This window comes from Martes martes (assembly GCF_963455335.1).
Source record: "Martes martes genome assembly, chromosome: 17".
NCBI lineage: Eukaryota > Metazoa > Chordata > Mammalia > Carnivora > Mustelidae > Martes > Martes martes.
The window spans coordinates 47477775-47499097 of record NC_137905.1 but is presented as its reverse complement, the minus strand read 5'-3'; the positions used below and the strand labels follow the sequence as shown (position 1 = coordinate 47499097).

General features: G+C 53.4%; 1 protein-coding gene across 2 annotated transcripts; it reads left to right on the top strand.

Moving 5' to 3' along the window:
• Positions 1 to 297: 297 nt before the first annotated feature.
• Positions 298 to 20320, top strand: PHLDB3 (pleckstrin homology like domain family B member 3). 2 transcript variants are annotated; one of them, XM_080829102.1, is made up of 16 exons: positions 298 to 405; positions 908 to 1286; positions 1947 to 2129; positions 2350 to 2487; positions 4219 to 4347; positions 4556 to 4717; positions 5515 to 5625; positions 5796 to 5879; positions 6263 to 6373; positions 13261 to 13360; positions 13512 to 13602; positions 13689 to 13776; positions 13992 to 14048; positions 17997 to 18216; positions 18798 to 18883; positions 19896 to 20320. In XM_080829102.1, the coding sequence occupies exons 2-16, from the start codon at positions 1035 to 1037 to the stop codon at positions 20028 to 20030; spliced, it is 1947 nt and encodes a 648-aa protein (XP_080685228.1). In that variant the 5' UTR covers positions 298 to 405; positions 908 to 1034; the 3' UTR covers positions 20031 to 20320. The 2 variants fall into 2 exon arrangements, with proteins under 2 accessions (XP_080685228.1, XP_080685229.1); XM_080829103.1 differs by lacking the exons at positions 298 to 405; positions 13992 to 14048 and having other exon boundaries at positions 1025 to 1286.
• The last annotated feature ends 1003 nt before the right edge of the window (positions 20321 to 21323 follow it).

Here is a 21323-nt window from a genome sequence, read left to right as displayed (position 1 = left end):
AGAGGGGAGAGGCCCCTATCTCCATTACCCGCTTCCTTTCAGGATTCCCGGGGTCTGGTCATTAGGGAGGCACTCATACGTAGGTGACGAAAACGCCTAGCCCTCCAGGGGGCAGGAACAGGGCGGGGGGGGGGGCGGTGGATGCTGGAGGCAGCGTAGGGGGTCGCGATGCTGGCTTTTCCGAGGGTGGGGCCGGGATGGCCGGATGCCGCGGCCGCGGGCGGGGCAAACTGGTCTCCCTCCTCCCTCGGGAGCTGTTGGACCTGTTGTCCCCCGCTCCACTTCCGGGCCGCTGGGGAGGGGGACAGAGCAGCTTTTCTCTCCTCCCTCTTCCCCAGCCACCTGTCCCGCAGACAGAAAAGGCAGCGCCCAGAGCGCGGAGGGAAGCGCGCGAAGCCTGAGCCGGTGAGGAGGCCGGGGCTGCGGGGGAGGAGGGAGCTGGAGACTGCCTTCTGGGCTCCCGGGGGTGGAGGGAGGCTGGAGTTTGGGAATCTAGCCCCTGGGAGGAGCAAAGGACGCAGACTCTTGGTTTGTTCAGGGAGGGAAAGTTAGGAGCCTCGACTCCTGGATCTGAGTGAGAGGGCATGGACGCTGCTACCCCCTACAGTGGTGTCGAGTCTACCAGGCTCGGGAAAGGAGGGTGCGGGATCCCGGACGCCGGAGTCCCGGAGGGAGAAGGAGATGGGGTCTCTCCAGGGTGCTCCAAGGGATTGTGGGGAGTTGCTGGGAGGGTGCAAGGCTCGACACCTGGGTAGGAGGGAGAGGCCAGTAGGGGGCGTGCTAAGACCCCAACTCAAATTCGGGTCCGGCCCTCGGGGGTGTGACGCCCTGGGAGCCATCGAACCCCGCCCCTAGAAACCCCAGGCCACGCCCCCGGAGCGCTCAGTTCCAGTCTTTGATCTCTCAGGCCCCGCCTCCTGGAGCTCTTTCCAAGCACCGGAGCGGTCGGGAGCCTCCTGGGCCACAGCCCCGCGCTGTCAGGCCACGCCCCCCGGAACTCGGGCCCGCCCACTCCGCTGGAGGACCGGGCGGCCATGGGGACGCCGAGCGGCCGGGACAAGGGGTGCCGGCCGCCTCCGGCCCCGGAGGGCGACGCGGAGGTCCCACCCCAAGGGGCTGCGCAGCCCCAGATGCACCCCGAGGACCCACACGAGCCGGAGGCGCCTGAGGCCCCGGAGGAGCCCCAGGGAGTGAAGGAGCTTCCGAGCGGCCGAGGAGCTGAGCAGCAGGCTGAGGAAGAGGAAGAAGTGGAAGAAGGCAGCAGCACGGAGAGCAGCCGCGACGCGGTGAGGGACCTGGAGGGCGGAGGAGGGGGTCACGGGGAGGCCCAGAGAGACAGACAGGCGCTAGCGGGTGACAGAGACACAGAGGGATCGGTAGAGACCAGATAAAGACCTGGACACAGGGAGACCAAGAGACAAGAACCCCAAAGAGACAGAGACACAGAAAGACCAGAGACAGAGACTCAGAGAAATGGGGTAGAGACAGACAGAAACCCAGAAACAAGGGACAGAGATGCTCAGAAAGGAAATACTCTTTCAGGGAGAGACACCCAGCGATTCAGAGATAGAGACAGGCACTGAGTCGGAGAGACAAAACCCAGAGAAACAGGGGAAAGACTCAGAGCGACCCGGGGAGAGAGGGAGAGAGATCCAGGATCTCTACCTGGACGTCTACCAGGACGCGGTGCCAAGAGAATGGGACCTTGGTAGCGAAAAAGGGACCTTCCTTGAGTCGGCTGCGTACCCCTCTTCCCCGACTGCGAGCCCCTGGGCCTCCTCCCGGGCCGGGGGGCTCCCACACCTGCACCCACTTCAGTCAACGGGGGTGGCCACCGATTGGGGCTAATCAGACCCCCCAGACCCGGGAATGCGGTGGGGAACCGACCTGCCTGGTGATTGCAGGGGCGGGGCCTCTCCTCTTGACCACGCCCCCTCCAACCCCAGGGGGAGGCTCCGCCCCCGGCCCCGACCCCAGCCACGCCCCCCGCATCCCCCCAGTCTGGGGGGAGAGTGCGAGGGGCTGCACGGCGGCTTCGAGAGCAGCAGCTGGAGGCACTGACCCGCGTGGCTCTGATGGAGCAGCGAGTGAAGGAGCTACAGCGCCAGAGGAAGGAGCTGAGGATCGAGGTGAGGCTGCGGACCTCGTGGGCAGTCTGGGAGCCCTCCAGGTGGGGCTCCGGGGCCTTTCTTCCAGCGGGATCCCACTCTTAGGCCTCCAGCCCTCTCCTTGGGAATCCAGGAGCCCAGATTCCCAGGCACACCACTTGGACCCAGGTGTCTGAGTCCCCAGCTCCCTCCTTCCTCGGACCCAGACCTCTAGGCCCCAGCCCGTACATTCTCCCCACAGATGGAGGTGGAAGTAGCCCTTCTGCGGGGCGAGCTGGCTGGGGAGCGGGTGGCTGCCCGGCGCGAGGAGGAGCTGCTCCGAGAGCTGCTTGGACAGCAGGGGAACACGGAGCAGGGTAGCCGGGAGCAGCGGGAACAGGTCAGTTTCTCCCGCGGGATCTTCACCATCAGTTTCCTTCCTCTTGGGACCGATACTCCTGGTGGTGCTCCTGGGACCTGAGGCCCAGGGCCATCCTCATTCCCCAAATGGAGATCCTTCGGCTGCGGGAGTGGGAGGTGGGCAGATGCTTCTCGTTTCCTTCCTCCGTCCGGGACCATGATTCTGGGGCCTCTTCCTTTGGCCCTCCCTCTTTTCTCTTTAAATGTCATCTCGTGAAAAATGTAAAACCGACAAAAAGAATAGTCAGACTGGTGGCTCTGCGGTGTGCTCACAGGCTTCCGCCGAAATTAATCTTCCGTTCTTATTTCATATCCCCCAGTTTGCTTCCCTAACCCTGTTTTAAAAGCCGATCCCAGACATGTTGTGTGTAAATTCTTTTTTTTAAAAAATTAATTAATTAATTAATTTGACAGACAGATCACAAGTAGGGAGAGAGGAAGGCAGAGAGAGAGGAAGGGAAGCAGGCTTCCTGCTGAGCAGAGAGCCCGGTGTGGGGCTCGATCCCAGGACCCGGGATCATGACCGGAGCCGAAGACAGAGGCTTTAACCCACTGAGCCACCCAGGCGCCCCATGTTGTGTGTAAATTCTTTAAGAACCTGTTTATTCTTAAGGTGTGATAATGATATAGGGTTGGTGTTTTTAAAAACAGGCGCCTTGCTCTGCACACCTCCCTCCCTCTCACCCCCAGGCCTGTGGTCAGTCAACACGTTCTTTCTGCTCCCTGAACCTCTCTCTCTAGTCCTTCCATTGCCCCGGGATAAGGGCTCCTCAGCTTGGTTGGCCAAGCTAGACAAGCTGCGCCAAGCCTGCCTTTCCACGGTCACCCCGCTCTGTGCTCCTCACCTCTATCTTCTGACCAGAGTTTACCCCCAAAACTTCCTGTGCTTTTCAAGTACTGTGCATTTGTGCTGCCCTGTTCCCACAGTCCAAAATGTCCTTCCAGCTCTCTCTGTCTCCCCAGGTCTAAAAGTTCCTGATTTTTTTTTTTTTTTTTAAATTTTTTTTTTTTTTTTGAGATTTTATTTATTTATTTGACAGACAGAGATTACAAGTAGGCAGAGGCAGGGAGAGAGGGAGGAAGGAAAGCAGGCTCCCTGCCGAGCAGAGAGCCTGACGCGGGCCTCGATCCCAGGACCCTGGGATCATGACCTGAGCCGAAGGCAGAGGCTTTAACCCACTGAGCCACCCAGGCGCCCTAAAAGTTCCTGATTTTTGAGGCTGATTTTAAAACCCTCACATCCAGGAAGGTGCTCTCCACTCTTGATTCCCATAGTCTCTTATGTTTCACTGCCCTGGTTGTCCCCACTGGGACAAGAGTGAACTAGACAGGGGCACCTGGGAGGCTCAGATGGTTGAGCATCTGCCTTCAGCTCAGGTGATGATCCCAGGGTCCTGGGGTCGAGCCCCACATTGGGCTCTGTGCTCAGCGGGGAGCCTGCTTCTCCCTCTCCCTCTGCCACTCCCCCAGCTCACGGTCACACATGCTCACACACTCTCTCTCTCTCTATATATATATAATAAATAAATAAAATCTTAACAAAACAAAACAAAACAGAGTGAGCTCGACAGACAGGGTCCCTGCACTCTTGGGGCCAGCAGCCAGGTGGGTTCTGAGATCCAGCTAGCCTGGCCCATGCAGGCCTCTGTTTCTCTTGCTGTGTCCGGACTGGGCGGGACTGAGAAGGCTGAGAGCCTGGGTGCTGTTTCAGGAGCAGAGGCGGCTGAGCCAGGAGCGGGATCGAGTGGAGGGTCTTCGCCAGAGACTCCAGGAGGCCCAGGGACAGCTGGACTCCCAGCCAGAGGAGCAGCGTGAGCAGCTCCTGCAAGGAGTACAGGAGGTGAGGCTCCTCTAGGTTCCCTTAGGGACCTGGCATCCAGGCCGCTCTTTCCTCAGGACCCTGTTTCCTCACCTAGGCGTTCAGGCCTTACAACCACCAGGACTTGGGAGTCTAAGTCCTCAGGCTCCTCTTCCCTCCTTGCCCCAGCCCTCTTACCCCCGTGGGTCCTAGGGGTGCAGGCTTCCAGTTTTTGCCTTCGCACCCGCAGATGAGGGAACAGCTGGATGTGGCCCAGCGTGCCTACGAGGACCTAGAGTTCCAGCAGCTGGAGCAGGAGAGCCGGAGGGAGGAGGAGGACCGGGACAGCCCTGGGGCCCAGGCACTGGACCCCAAGGTCCGGGAACTCCAGGCCAGTGTGGCACAGCACAGAGTGAGTCGGGCAGGGCTTGTCCTCCCTCTCTTGCCTTCCGTCCCTCACCGCTGCCCTCTGACTCCTCCATTCCACGTCTTGCCCTTCCTCTGTCATCCTTCCCTACCTGCCTCACCGTCTGCACAAGAGTAACAACGATTGATGTTTATTGAGCAATTGCTATGTGCCAGTCATGGTCCTAAATGCTTCATGAGTCCTTACTCATCAAATCTTTACAAGAACCTGGGGAGGCCATTCTGACTTTTTTTTTTCCCCCGCTTTGTAAATGAAGAAACTGAAGGTCAAGGTGCTCAAGTAACCTTTTCCAGTGTGACTCAGTTTATAGAGGGTGGAGCTGGGATCCAAACCTACCCGGTTCCGGTGTGGGGCTCCTTCCCCCACCTCCCTTTCCAGATCTTCTCCCTGTCACTCTCTCTTTTCCCTTCTGTCTGCGCCTTGTCTCCTTTCTCGTATCTTCCTCTTGGGGGGACTGTCTTGGTTTTTCTTTTTTATAACTATTCTGGTTGGTCTCTCTGTCCCTTTCTCCATCTGTTCTCCACAGCTCTCTCTGGGTTTCTGTCTCTCCCCGTCTGTCTATGCATCAGATTCTCCATCCAACCCCCCCGACAAACCACCCCATGTCCCTTCTGGACCCCCAAAAGGGAAGAGGGCACGAGGGAACTTAACTCCCCACCACTTCCTGGGCATCCAGGTCCCGGGGTCCCTGTTCCGGGGTGCAGCAGACCCCAGGCTCTGTGGGAGCCAGCTGGGAACCCCGGGGCGGCTGAGTGACCAGGGCCCTGGGCTGTGCCCTGCAGCGCCGGATCCAGGTCTTAGAGGAGCAGCTCAAGTCGCTGGGGGAGCAGATGGCAGCTGAGAGCCGGGGGCTGAGCCGGAAGAAGGAGGAGGCCCTTCAGGCCCTGACACAGGTGAGTTCTCCTGGGAGACCTGTCCAACTGTCCTCACGTCCCTCTGGGGCATCCCATTGGCACTCTGCACCCCAGGATGTCTCCCGGCTCCGGCTCCCCCGGGGAAGGCTGCCGGCCAGCCCATTCAGAGTCGGCAGTGTGCCAGCCGGTGATAACTTGCTCTTCCTCAGGAACGGAGTCGACTGCTCGAGCTTAACTGCCTCCAGGGAACTCCAGGTGGGGACTTCACTGAGTCCAGCCAGGCCCTCACTAAGGTATGGGGATTTTTGGACACCCGTCAGCCCCTCTGTCCTCAGACCCAGGAGTCCATCCCCCAACCTCTTCCTCCTCCGTCCTCCCTCAGGAGTCCAGGCCCGCAGACCCCTTCTCCCTTCTCCACAATTCTCAGGCCCTAAACCTTTTCACCTTTGGGACCCAAGAGTTCAGGCCTCCAGCCCCTCCTCCTTTGGGAACCTGTGGTCTGGCCCACAGTCCTCGCTCCGCTAAGACCACAGTCCAGCCCTCTTGTCACCTGACGCCTTTGTTTTTCCATCTGAGAAATGGGCTAACACTGGAGACCACGGCGAGAGCTTCTGGGAACTGGTGGGCCCTCTGTGGTCCTTCCAGCTCCCGCTAACCTTCAGCCCCTCTCCTAAAGCTCCTGTTCACCCAGAAGACAGACCGCCAACTGCTGGTGCTGCAGGACCCCATGGCCCACACAGCCTCCGCCGCTTCCTCCTGCCTCTTCTCCGTTCGCAGCTCCCTGCAGGTACTGCCCTGGCTGCCTCTGCTCCCCACGCCACTGTCTTACTGTTACTCTCACCTCCGGAACTTTCCTTGTGGCTTTCTCCGCTGTGGGGACCTGGTGCAGAGGGAAGGATGAACGAGGGGTATTTTGATTTTTATTAGGCTGAAGCTTTGCTTACTGATTTTCTCTCTCCTGCCTAACACCCCACGGCTCCCCTGGCAGAATGGGACCGGGTGCGCCCAGCAGTAACTTGTAAAAGCAGCCATGCAGGGCCTATTGATAAGAAGGCCCCCTCTGTGCACCCCGCTGGCCCACAGCCCCCGTCCCCAGCATGGCTGCTTGTTTCTTTTTCTTTTCTACTTTTTTTTTTTTTTTAAGATCTTATTTATTTATTTGAAAGAGAGAGCGAGAGATTGAGAGAGAGCAGGAGCGGGAAGGAGTGGGAGGGAGAAACGGGCTCCCTGCTCAGCAGGGTTCCCCCCAACCCATCACTGCCCCCACCCCACCTGCAATGTGGGGCTTGATCCTGGGACCCTGGGGTCATGACCTGAACCAAAGGCAGATGCTTAACCCACTGAGCCACCCAGGTGCCCCGAAATTGGTAGCTCTGATGCAAACTTTTTTTTCAAAAATGTATATACAAGCTCTTCATTGGCTTTGATTTCCCAATTAACACTCTATCGCGGAGACGGTTTTTTATTGATCCATTTAGAGCTGCCTCGTCATGTTTAATGGCTCTCGTGATAAGGCTATAAACAGGAAGAGAAGTGACAGCTGACATTTGGTGAGTCCTTAGACCCTGCCCGGCACTGTTTCAAGTGCCTCACTCGGATTTGCTCATTTGGTCTTTGCACCCATACTACTGGCCAGGGCCTTGTGTCCATTTCATAGGTAAGGAAACAGAGGCGGAGAGGTGAAGGTATTTAAGTAGCTGGAACCTAGGCACTGGTGTCACTATCAGACCTCTCCAGGCTCCCCTGGGGCTGGAGGGCGGCGGCAGAGGGGCACAGAAGTCTACACAAGGGCGCTGACCCAGCCCTCCCTCTGCCGATGGGAATTCAAGGCTTTTGTGGTCTAAGCATGGCTGTTATGAACCCCCACGTGTGCCTGTGTCCTTTCTCATATACCCAATAATAATATCAGTTAATGTTAATTATTATTACCATTATTCTATTGTCTGATGCCATTATATACTATGTATAATATTACTGTAATACATACTATATATTATTTCTTGTTTATTAATTAATGTTAGGCGATATTAATAATGATCATGATTTTTGAGAGCTTAAGATAGACCATTTTAAGCCATTTTGTTTTCTTTTTTTAAGATTGTATTTATTTGTTTGAGAGAGAGGCATAGATTGCGAGACAGACCATGAGTAGGGATGAGAGGAAGAAGCAGGCTTCCTACTGAGCAGGGAGCGGGGTGTGGGGCTCCATCCCAAGACCCTGAGATCATGACCCCAGATGAAGGCAGACGCTCAACAGACTGAGCCACCCAGGCACCCCTCTCTTTTTTTTTTTTTTTAGGATTTTATTTATTTATTTGTCAGAGAGAGGGAGAGATCACAAACAGGGGAAGTGGCAGGCAGTGGGAGAAGCAGGCCGGGGAGCCCGAAGGGGACTCGATCCCAGGACCCCAGGGTCACGACCTGAGTGGAAGGCAGCCGCTTCACCGCCTGAGCCCTTCCAGGCCCCCCCACCCCCCATTTTATCACTCTGAAGCATGGAGTTGCTATTATTTGGCATGAGAAGCAGCCGTATACGTTGGCAGTGTGACGTGTTCAACCCTAGATCTGTATCATGAAATCTGTCTATACAACGAAAATATTTCATTCTTCGCTCGGAAGAACCCCTCAAAGTTGGTCCCGTTATTATGTGGGTAAAGGGTTCGCAGACTTCCTGTCTGGGAAATTCACTTTCCAGCTGGTTGTCCCGGCAGCAAGAAAAAGGTAAAGGGTCAGCCGTGTCGCCGGGCAACACGACTTACGGTAAATATGACCCTTAGAAGTAAATTGCCTCCCCCCGTAGGTACTTGCGGGGAAGCCGCGTTCATTCCTATGGAGTTGTTACCAGAGTTCTTGGCTCGCGCGGACCCTGTGCCCGCGGCTGGGGATCCCGTACCCACCTGGCACCTGGGTGCCACCTGGGGGCCGTTCCGGACACTCCTCCGTGCTTTACACTAGGTCACTCATAATCTCTGGGTCAGCCACGCAGGGTGGCAGGACTAGTTACCCACTCTATGGGTGGGGGGCCGGATCTCAAGCCGGAGAAGACAGGAATTGGCAAAGTCACAGCCCCAGGAAGTGGCAGAGCTGGATCCGAGCCAAGTCTGCCTGTTTTCCATGACCGGTGCCTTTCAGGAGACAAGGGGGTCGCGTCTCTGTGCCTCAGTGTACTTAGCTGCCTAATGGGCGTAATAACGGCAGGCACTGATTGATGGCTACGGAGCTTAGCACCCTGCGTGGCACATGGGAGGGGTTTAGAGAATGTGCTACTCTTGCTCTGATTATCTTTACAGTTATTGGTATTATTATAATTACTAGCGCCCTTCTGCTACCCATTGCCCCTCTCATCTCTGATTCTGTGACCCTAGATCAGCCTTTTCACTGAATGTCTCCACCTTACTCTTTGTCTCCCAGCAGTCTCTTTTCTGCACAACAGCCTGAGTGATCTCTACCCTTCCTGCTTCAGTCCTCCCCCACCTAACGCTGTCAGTGGTCCCCTGAGCCTCCTCACCTCAGCAAGCGGGTCCCTGCATGATCCGGCCCTTGCCCACCTCTCACCACTGTCCCCTACATACTCTCTGCTTTAGCTGCAGGAGCTCTGACCTGCCAACTTTCCATACTTGCTCCTGCCTCAGGCCCTTTGCATTTGCTGATCCTTCTACCTGGGACACTGTTCCCCTCAGTCTTCCCTGGCCCATTCTCATTCTTTGGGCCTTGGGGTCAGTGTCCAGAAGGCTGTCCCCGGTCTTTCAGTTGGAAGCCGATCCTCTGTTATGACACCTTATTCTCTTTGCTCACAGCTGTTTCTGATGATACAGTTATTTGTATGATGGTTTACTCAGTTCCTACAGCATGAGCGCTGTGCAGACGGGGCTTGGGTCCCCCTGCTCCCCACCCTCTACCCGTTTCCTCTACCAGGCATCTCAGGTCTCAGCTAGGAAGTGCTGGGGATAGCAGTTGAAGCAAGGAAAGCTTGAAGGGGCCCAAGGGCTCCTTGGTGTCCTCCCTGTAGAGGGGAGTGAAACTTTCCCAACTCCTCAGGCTTCTGGAAGCTTCCATGGTTCTGCAGGGTGCCAGGTACGGCGTGAGGCCCAGCACGAGCACTTGACAAATCCTGTGACTATTTTGTCCAACTTTTTTTTTTTTTTAAAAAGATAACACGGGTGCAGAAAATCACGTGGAACATACGCCCAGCTTAATTATTACATGGGAACATTCTGGAGCTGCCAGCTATGTCAGGAGGCAACACTGGCAGCCACTCCGGAAACACTCCACAGGCCCCTGAATGATAACCCCACCCGCCTCCTGGAGGAGGACCACTGACCTGACATTCTAGCATCTCCTCCTCACATTTCTTTAAAGTTCAGTCAATTCAGTGTCTGTCCCTAAACACCATAGTTTACTCTTACCTTTGTTTTTTATTTTTTTGTGGCTGCATATTTTAAGTCTCTATAGACTTCCCCTCTGTTTCCTTTTTTTGTCCCCCTTGCAATTTATTTGGTGAAGAAACCAGATGGCCGTCCTGTAGAGTTTCCCAGGCAGGGTTTGCTGACGGCATCGTGGGGGTCATGGTCACCTCATGGTCATGATCACACCTCTTCTATTTCCCAGGAAGTTGGCTGTGGGGCCCGAGCAGAGGCAGGGTCAGCATTTTGCAAGTCTCGCTGGGGGCCGTGGGCCTTTTTCTCTGTTTCTGTTTCTCTGGCATGGGTGCCTTCATCTGTTGTTCTGGGAGCGGTCTCAAGTGGTAAAATTCCAGTCTGGGAGGGGGCGGTCCTGGGATCGAGCTCCACGTCTGGCTCCCTGCTCAGTGGGGAGTCTACTTCTCCCTCTGCCCTCGATCCTGCTTGCTCGCATGCGCTCTCTCTCAAATAAATAAATAAAATTCCCTTGTTCTTCCTCATCTATTCATTGAAATACTTCTAGAGAAAGACTTGCCTTCCTTTGCTATTTGGTTACCCAGGAAAACGCAGGACACGTGCTTGCTGGTTTCACTTTGTTCACTTGTCTTCAAAATAAACAGTTGCTTGGGTTGCACTCTTCCCAAGGTAACTGATTCAATTTTTTCCTTTTCTGTCATTAGCTCACGGATTAAATATATTTGAGTTGTGATCTATAGCAGTGAGTATCCTTATTGGTGCTCACATTATGCAAGGTGTTATTTTTATTTTTATCATTCCTTTTTTAATTTTTCTTCTTCTTTTTTTATTTTTTAAGTAATCTTCACACCCAGCGTGGGACTTGAACTCACAACCCCAAGATCAAGAGTTGTGTGCTCTTCCCACTGAGCCGGCCAGACGCCCCATTTCTATTCTTCGTTTACCCATGCAGAGTTGGTTTTTTATTTTTTTAATTCAGTTTTATATCTTTATTACCCTCAAATAAGAGAGTCTTATTTTAAGATTTTATTTATTTATTTGAGAGAGAGAGAATGAGAGAGAGAGAGCATGAGAAGGGGGAGGGTCAAAGGGAGAAGCAGACTCCCTGCTGAGCAGGGAGCCCGATGCGGTACTCCATCCTGGGACTCCAGGATCATGACCTGAGCCGAAGGCAGTCGCTTAACCAACTGAGCCACCCAGGCATCCCATCAAATAAGAGAGTATTATTATAAATTACAAATTACTCTTAAATTTTCATCTTTTGGTAACTTTTTACTTTAAAATAATATAAGACTTACAGAAGGGCACCTGGGTGGCTCAGTGGGTTAAAGCCTCTGCCTTCGGCTCAGGTCATGATCCCGGGGTCCTGGGATCGAGCCCCACATCAGGCTCTCTGCTCAGCAGGGAGCCTGCTTCCCCTTCTCTCTCTCTGCCTACTTGTGATCTCTGTCTGTCAAATAAATAAAATCTTAAAAAAAAAAAAAGACTTACAGAAAAATTGCAGAAACAGTAGAAAGAATACCTGTATAGTTGGCTTTCAGATTCTATAATTAACATTTTACCACACTGTACATTTGCTTTATTATTCTCTCTGTCTGTAAACACACACACACACACACATTTTATTGTTCTTCTCAAAGTGTGATTTCCCCTTACCCCTAAATACTTCTACATTTATTACCCAAGGTCAAGGCCACTCTCTTACATAACCACACTGCAGTGATCAAATTCAGGAAACTAACATTGAGATAATATTATTGAGATAACCAGATCTTACTCATATTTTGTCAGCTGTCCCCCTATTGTTTTTTCTAGCAAAAACAAAACAAAGCCCCCATTTTTGGGGCCCTGGGAGCACAGGCTACATTTGGTTGTCATGTTTATTTATTTATTTTTTTAAAAGCCAACATTCCCATGGTTCAAAGTTGGAAGAGGGTATGGCAAGATATTCGGAGAGATGGCTCTTCCCTCATCATCTCCATCCATTGCGTTCACGTCCTGTGGGCAGCCCTGGATTACCAGTTTCTCGAGTCTTCCCGGAACTACTCAGTGTTTATACAGTCTGTCGTGAATATACTTTGGTCATTTTTTAAAAAAAGATTTATTTATTTATTTGACAGAGACAGCAAGAGACGGAACACAAGCTGGGGGAGTGGGAGAGGGAGAAGCCGGCTCCCACTGAGCAGAGAGCCCAATGTGGGACTCGATCATGACCTGAGCTGAAGGCAGACGCCTAATGACTCAGCCACCCAGGCGCCCCTATTGGTCATCTTTTTATGCAGAGCTAGTATAGTCTCTAGGCTGCTCTGCTCTTGCTTGTGTCTTGGAGAATGTTCCCTGTCTGGCTAGAAAGAGCATTCTCCTCCTTTCACACGCCGCCGACTTTCCCGGGGCGGGGATAACAGCTGGTTTGTACACTTCACCTCCTTCTGATGGCCACTTAGGTCGTTCCCCGGCCGTGGCAGGGAATCACCTCCAACTAAAGTCCAACTCCGCTCCCGTGGACGAGTGTTGTCTGTGGGATATTGTCCTAGAAGTGGAGTTGGGGCTCAAACATTTAGGCATTTGCCATTTTATTTTATTTTATTTTTAAAGATTTTATTTATTTATTTGTCAGAGAGAGAGAGAGCACAAGTAGGCAGAGAGGCAGGCAGACAGAGTAGGGGAAGCAGGCTCCCCACTGAGCAGAGAGCCCGATGCGGGGCTCGATCCCAGGACCCTGGGATCATGACCTGAGCCAAAGGCTGCGGCTTAACCGACTGAGCCACCCAGGCATCCCAGGCACTTGCCATTTTAAAAATAAAAAGAGCCAAAGTGGCCTCTAGAAATGTTATTCCCGTAGGAGCCGCCCCCCCCCCAAGCACTGTGGAAGAGCATGTGGGTTTCCCACGGCCACGCCAACGTGATAGGCTTTTTAAAAAATGTTTACAGTTTTATCAAGATGTAATTCACCTGAACTACAGTTCACCCATTTGAAGTGTACAGTTCAGTGGGTTTTTGTACATTCAGAGCATTTCATCACGCCCAGAAGAGACCCTGCATCATCCAGCTCTCCCCCCTCCAATTCCTCTCCTCCCCCCACACCCCGGCAACCACTCGCCGCTTCCCGTCTCCAGATCTGCCCATTCTGCACGTTGCCCTGTGCGGTCCTCTGTGACTAGTTGCTTTCCCCCAGCATCACGTTTGCAGTAGCTTTCTGACCTGAGCCGAGGAGCTACTGGTTTCCCTCGGCAGCCCAACGACTGGCGGTCGAGATTGAGCCCCTTCTCCTGAATGCATGGGCCTTGTGTGTTTTCAGGGCTCCATCGGCCTCCAGAGGACCGGAAGCCTGCCCCGGAAGAGGGGAGAGAGAGCGAGCCAGAGGGGATCCCCCCGACCTCTGTCCCTCCATTATACGGGTGAGGGTCCCTCCCAATCCTACCGACCTCCTCCGCTATCACCGCCCTTCCTGCAGCAAGGCTGGAGGAATCCAGACGCCTGTGGGTGGAGGTGGGGGGGGCTTGGACGAGGGAGAATCCTGGCCCCCTAGCCCCAGTCCTTCTTTCCCAGGACCCCTGGAGGCCTCGGCCCTCCCAGCAGCGTCAGGAGACTCTGGAAGACACCCGCTCTATCAGCTGCTGAACTGTGGCCCTGGGAACAGGTGAGACGTCAGGGAGGGAGAAGGTGGGGGGTGGGGGAGAGGCTGGGCCACTGTAACTTGCCCTGGTGTCTGTTCCCTCCTGCCAGCTGTGGGGCCCTCCACCCAGACATCGCCCGCATGGAGCGGCTCCTGCAGCAGGCTGTGGCGGAGAGGGAGCGACTGCTCAAGGCCAGGGTGAGACCCCAGGCCCTCCTCCTTAGGGTCAGGAGATCCTAGTCCTGTCCCCTCTTCCTTCAGACCCAATAGTCCAGGCCCCCAGCCCCTCCTCCCTCAGACCCAATAGTCCAGGCCCCCGGCCCCTCCTCCCTCAGACCCAGGAACCCAGTGTGTTTCCCCCTGTACTTCTTGGTGGTTAGCACCTCAGTGACTCCTCCATCCTCAATCCACAGGAAGGGATGAGAAGAAACAAGGAAGTTTCCTCAGGCCCTGATGTACCTGCCATCATGGTCAGTCCACCCTGCCCTCAGCCCCACCTCCCTGCTGTGTTTCTGCCCCAGCCCCTGCTCTTTCTTCTCTCAGCCTCTCCTCTCCTCCACAAGAAAAGCATCTGGGGATTGGCAACAGGAGGGGAACTAGGAAGGCCTGGTTTCTGTTCCCATTATTGTTATCTGTATCCATGGCATGCCCTCGGGTAACATGCTTTACTTCTCTGTGCCTCAGTTTCCTCTTCTATAAATGGGTGACAACATCAGCAGTTACTGTAGAACGAGGGCAGCGATATGCTGGGGTTTTCAAAATCACTCAAAACACTTAAAAATTCGCTTGATTCTTTTAAAAACCTTTATTACACAAATATTCAAGCATGTGTAGAGGTAGAGTAGATCGGGAAGCCCCCATGTACCCACGATGCAGCTTCGACGATTACGTCTTTTTTTTTTTAAGATTTTTTTAACTTATTTTTTTTAAAGATTTTATTTATTTATTTGACAGACAGAGATCACAGGTAGGCAGAGAGGCAGGCAGAGAGAGAGGGAGGAAGCAGGCTCCCCGCTGAGCAGAGAGCCCAATGCGGGGCTTGATCCCAGGACCCTGAGATCATGACCTGAGCCGAAGGCAGAGGCTTTAACCCACTGAGCCACCTAGGTGCCCCAAGATTTTTATTTATTTTTTTATAATCTCTACACCCATCACGGGGCTCAAACTCATGACCCCAGGATCAAGAGCCGCAGAGTTATACACTCTACCAGCTGGGTCAGCCGGGCTCCCCAGTGATTATCAGTCTTGAATCTTGTCTTACTCGCCAACTTTGTTTTACCGATCGCTCACTTACTTCCCACCCTGCATTTTAAATATTTTAAAGCAAATTTCAGATATTGTATCATTTCCTCCATACCTCACTGTGTATCTCAAATAGGCAAGTTTTCTTTTTAGTGTAACAAAAATGCCATTGCCATACCATAGGAGATAATAATTCTGTAACATCCTAAGATGTGACCCACATTCATGTCTCCCTAGTTCTCTCTGAAATGCCCTTTTATGGTTATTTATTTGAATCTGGATCCAAAGAAAGTAAACACAATGCATTTAAAATGCCTCCCACATCTCTGACATGAAGAGTCCTCCCTCCCTACTTTTTAAAAACATACCATTTATTTGTGGGAAAAAAATTGAGTCATTTATCCTGCAGTGTTTTGCACATTCTGGATTTAGCTGACTGCTCCTTATTAAAATTTTATTTTTTTTACCCATACTAATAGCATGAATACATTTTTGTTACAGCAAATGTTAATGAATTTGGGGAAGTGAGGATCTCCCCATTCTACCTCAGGAGTCACAAGTGTTTCCTCTTATTGAGAGAAGCCTTTGAATCTTTTTTTTTCTTTAAAGATTTTATCTATTTATTTGAGACAGAGAGAGAGCATGTGAGAGAAGGAGCATGAAGTGGGGCGGGGGGTGCAGAGGGAGAGGGAGAAGCAGGTTCCCTGCCGAGCGGGGAGCCCAGTGGGGGTTGGGAAGCTGGAGCCCAACACTGAGCTCCATCCTGGGGACCCTGAGATCATGACCCAAGCGGAAGGCAGACGCTTAACCGACCGAGCCACCCAGGTGCCCCCTTCCAGTCTTTTTTAACACTTTTCCACATACACTGATCAAACCCTATTTTGTGAATTTATTTTTCCCCTAAGCCAGCACATTGTTCCCAGTCTGCTTTTTGTTTTCTCAGCCATCTGTCCTTTCCTTGTTATTATTATTATTTTTTTCTTTTTTTTTTAAGATTTTATTTATTCATTTGACAGACAGAGATCTCTAGTAGGCAGAGAAGCAGGCAGAGAGAGAGGAGGAAGCAGGTTCCCCGCTGAGCAGAGAGCCCGATGCGGGGCTTGATCCCAGGACCCTGAGATCATGACCTGAGCTGAAGGCAGAGGCTTTAACCCACTGAGCCACCCAGGCGCCCCGTTATTATTATTTTTAATATTTCCTTTATATTTATTGAGTGCCTGCTGGTGGAAGCCCCAGGGTCACAGTAGTGACCCAAATCCAGTTCCTGCCCTGGGGGAAGCTGGCATTTAGAGGCAGATGGACAGAAAAAGCAGCTTCAGTATGTGAAATTTTAAGTAGCCTGTCAGGTGCTGATAAGAGGCGGGGAGTAAAATAAAGCAGGCAGGGCAGTGGCGCCTTCCGGGCTGCCAGGCATAAGCTCTACCTCATTAAAAATGAAGCATCATCATTTATTAAACAGCTCCCTGCTCTATGCATTGTCATTGCCCTCCCCCCCCCTCCCCGCCCCTTCACTCTAAGCTGCCTTCTTATTCTCTGGGATTCCCTCCTAGAAGCGCAATCACGTGACTGGCGAGCCTGACCTCCAGCTCCTCTTTGAAACAGTACTGTGATAGCCCCCAAATTTCAGCACGGGGAAACTGAGGCTCCAAGAGGGGAAGGGGTTCCACGGGGGTGACACAGTGGGCAGCAGTGGCGTCGAGAGTCAGAAGCCCGTCAGCTCTTCTGGATGGGGGCCCCCTTTCTACCCACATCCTACCTGGGTGACCCTGGTGAGTCACTTCCTCTCTAGAAACCCCAGTTGTATCATCTGGCAAATGGGACAGACAGCTGGTTTTTATGTTTTTTTTGGAGAGGAGACGAGGTGATCACTGTGGTCACTTGGCACACACAGTGCCTGACAGGGAGTGGGACCTTTCATATACACTGCTGTTGGTCAGTGTAACTGTCTGGATTTGGCCACGGGACCCATAGAAGATTCCAGGCCCCAGTAGGTACCCTTTTAAGTGCTAACTGCTCCTTCCCCTCCTTTGCATCTCCCCTCTGCATGGCTCTGCCCATCTCCATCTCCATCCAGTGAGTCTCATCTCTGTTTTTCATCCCTTCTTGCTCTGGCCTCGCCTCTGTTTCCTCAGCTCATTTCCTCAGCCCTTTATATCCGAGGTGAGGTCCGCGGACCAGCAGCATTGGCGGCCCAGGAGCTTGTTGGACCCACAGAACCTCACCCCCACCCCTGACTGAACCGGAGGCTGCATTTTTAACAAAATCCCTGGGGGGGTCTGCCTGCCCGCTCCAGTCTGAGGCACACTGCTCTGAGCCTCCGTGTGACCGTGGGGATCATTACCGTTCTTCGCAGGGATCCTTTGGGAAGAACACGTGCCATCAGGCTGGGCCTTGTACACACCAGACACTGTCATTGCCTTGGTTCTTCCCTTTCTGGCCCCTGAGATGACCACTCGGCCTGGCGAGTCCTGGCTCCATCAGCTCTAGCTGTGTGACTTGGGCCTAGTGACCTAACCTCTCTGAGTCTTGGTTTCAACATCTGTAAAATGGGGGTAATGATGTACTTACCTCCCCACTCCATTTTGTTGTTGTTGTTGTTGTTGTTTGAGAGAGTTTGAGAGGGCAGAGGGATTATACCTACAAAGTGCCCAGCCCAGGAAGTAACCACTGATTTCATCACAACCAGAACAACAACAATAGTGGAAATTGCTCGCTTGTATGGATCACTTACTCGGTCCCTGTTTCGCAGTATATGAGGGTTCCCCTGGGTTCCCTCACTTCTCTGCCACACCTCTTGTGTTTTGGGGTGAGCTTGGGGGCAGGAGGACCTGGGCTTCTGTTTCAGCTGTACCCTCTAGAAGCTCTGTGTGACCTCCAGTGGATCATTTTATCTTCTTGTACCTCAGTTTGCTCATCTGTAAAATGGGGCTCCTAGTAGCCCACTCCCAGGGGCAATCATGGGGAGTCAAGTTGTTGCTGCTAGTAAGCCCTCGGCAAGGTGTCCTAGTCACTGGTTGTAGCTCCAGACTCATTCTCATGATGGGCATTGGTGATACGGCTGGTTAAAGGCTGTGGCCGGCCTTACAGGGGAGCAGGGGAGAGGGAGCTAGGGCTGGCTGGTGGGCCACCCCCTCCCTGACCCTTTGATGTCAGCTGCCCCTTCTCTTCCCTCCCAGGCCCCGCCCACACCCCCACCCCGCCCCCCCGGCCCTCGAGTCTTGGATCTTCGGCAGCACCTGGAACGCTGGGGCCACAATCCTGAAAGCTGCCCACACCTAAGGGTGTCGGGAGGCTGCTGCCGCGGATCCCTGGTGAAGATGGGCGGCCGCATAAAGACCTGGAAGAAGCGCTGGTTCTGCTTCGACCGCCAGGCCCGCCGTCTGGCCTACTACGCCGGTAAGCCCGGCCTGGCCGCCTGGGACCTTGGGCCCCCAGGACCCTGGAAGTGGCCACTCCAGCAGCCTTCCCCATAAGACACCTGAGACACCTGGTCCCTGTCCCCTTCTTGCTTAGGCCCACGAGTCTGGATCCCCAGCCCTGTTAGCAACACAGAATCCAACACTTTTGTACAGTTCTGGCTCCCCAAACCCCGTTTTTCCTGAGATACTGGGAATCTGGACCAGCATTGTCCTTGCCCTCCCCCCACCCTCAACATGCAGGAGTCCAGACCCCTCACCCTTCCTCTGTGAGGGAGTCAGTAATTCTGAACCTCTTCTGAGTCTCTTTTCTTCTCCAGGACCAAGGCACTCAGGGACCTAGGATTCCAGCTCCCCAGACCCACTCCCCAGGCTTCTCCAGTCTCCCTTCCAACCTCAACATTCATTCAGCTCCCAACCAGGGTATCTTAGGGGCCTCCAGACTCTGCCACTGTTCCCTCACCCCAACACCAGTCTCCAGACTTGAGTCTAGCAACCTGTGTCTCAATGCATAGACGCACACCTCTCACTGGTTGTCTCCCCCTCACCTCCCTCCATCAGACAAGGAAGAGACCAAGCTCAAAGGCGTCATCTACTTCCAGGCCATCGAGGAAGTATATTACGACCACTTACGCTGTGCCTTCAAGGTGAAGCCCCGCTTGGTGCCCCCCCCCCCCCGCCTTCCTGATCAGAGCCCCTGCAGTCAGACCTTAGCTTGTCCCTGGGTACATGCACTGTCAGCATCCTCCATCCAGCCCAGGAGGAGCCCATCAGGTCATTTCACTGCAGCAACCACAAATTCAGAGCTCAGTCTCTGGCTCTCAGCCTCTGTTGCTTTTCTCAGAGCAGAAGATCGAGAGCAAAAATTTGGCAAGTTCTGATGCCAGGCTGGGAATAAATGGATGGAGACGTCAGGGTGAGAACAGAGGCAGCCTGGGAGCATCCAGAAGAGGCGATTGTTTCTCAGCCCCTGCCTGTAGTTGCCAAATGGGAATGGGCCGCATGGTGTCACTTCATATTCTTTTGCCCTAGGGAACTCAGAAATTCGAAATTTGTACAACTGCGGTGCCAGGAATTTAAGTGTTGGCAACTGGTATGGTATTTAGAAAGCTCTGGGGAGCAACCGACTGTGGCCTTTTAGAGTTTAGGCTGGAATCCCAGCCATGGGACAGCGGGAAAGTGACTTCCCTTAGCCAGCCTTCATTTTCTCACCTGCAAAATGGGCACAGTTAACCCATTTCCTCAGAAGGTTAACAGAAGGTAATGAATGGTTGTAAGGGATTTACTCAATTCAGGGTTGGCAAATAGCTACTTAATAAATGGAGTGTAGATATTAGCTTTCTCCAGTTACAAACCAGGGGGACCTAGATTTGGGGGGAGGGTGTGAATGCTTATATTTCTAATATAGAAGGTAAGCTAGAAAGGGGACACGAGTCTTCCTTCTAAATTCCTTCTGCTCCCCAAATCCTAAGCCCCCAAATGTTAATTCATTGCAGCGTCATAACCCAATGAGGTAGGTAGCATTATTTAGGACGACAGATGGGGAAGTTGATTCAGAGTCCGAGTAACTTGTCCAATGCCACACAGCGCGTCAGTAGCAAGGCTGGGATTCGAACCCATTTGTTCTCTTAACCACCTTCACTCCGCTGCTTAACCCAGAGCCCCAACCCTCGCCTGACGTTCTGCGTGAAAACCTACGAACGCCTCTTCTACATGGTGGCGCCCAGCCCGGAGGCCATGCGCATTTGGATGGACGTCATTGTGACCGCTGCTGATGAGAATCACGCCCCTTGAGGGGCCCGCCCTCTTGAGGGAGGTCCCGGTGAGGCTCCGCCTCTGCCGCCCCGCCCTAGGCCCCGCCCGCTGCGGAAGGCCTGGGCCCGCCCCTTTGGAACTTCCGGGAATCCTGCAGGTGCCCCGGCTCGGCGGGCCTGAGCCGTGGTGTTTTGGGCTGCAGGTGCCTTCCCGCGACGGGAAGCCAGCCCTTGGGGCCCTGCCCCGGGCAGGAGGAAGATTGCGGGGGCGGGAAGGAACTATTTATTGGTGCTCCTGTGATCCCGAATTAAACATGGAGAAAGACAGTCGTTGATGCAGTGTATTTCTAAACAGGCGTCCTGGGCCCCTTTGCCCTGACCTAGGCAGGACATCTGAGTTCTAGGTATCTCTGAGAGCCAAACGTCCCACAGCCCGTTCTCCTCTCTTTAGGAATGGAGGCCTTCAACATTAAGGTCAAGGCTCGGGGGCTGGGGGGTGGGGAGAGGCATGTGTCTTTAATCTTCGGCAATTTTGTTTTGTTTTTTGGCAATTTTTATTTTGTGGGCCCCCCTGCTTCCACCCTTTTTTACTTGACTGGGCTATTGGCAGTTTCTAAGAACTTCTAGGCTCCTGTCCTCTGGGCCTTGGCACATAATTATTCTCTCTGCCCTGCCCTTAAGTGGCTAGCTCCTCGTTTCTCGGACTTGAGATGTCTCCTCAGGAAGGAGGAGGGCCTCCTTCAGGAAGCCCTTCCTGCCCCTACAACTGGGTCAGGCACCCCATTTTGAGCTCCCCTGTTCCATCCCTAAACACCCTAGGTGATCACTGGTAATGGATCTGTGTCCCATATGGACTGGGAGTCCCATGAGGTCAGAGCCAGTGGTGTCCTGGTTACTGCCATGTCCTCAGCACCATAGGGCACATTTCAGTCCATGAAAGTGGAAAAAAATGCTTTCCTTTCACCTCTTGGTCTTTGTACATACTATCCCCTTTGCTTGGGCACCTTTCCTCACTCCACGCTACTACTCATCATTTAGGTCATAGCTCAGATGTTTCCTTCCCCAGGAAGCCCTCCCTGATTCTCCTGGCTGAGTCAGGTACTTCCCCTGGGCTTCTTGTGCCAGCCAGCCCTGATCCTCCATGATCCAGCCTGTGCCTCCCCCATCACAGCCTTGACAACTCTGGGTCATCGCTGTCGATGAGTGTGTCTCTTGTGCTGGATGGGAGCCCCAGGAGGCAGGGATTCGGGCTGTTCAAGTCACTATCGAGTCCTTGGCACACAGCAAAGGGCCAAAGTGCAAATTAGGTGTTGAAGGAACTTCTGCTGGCTGA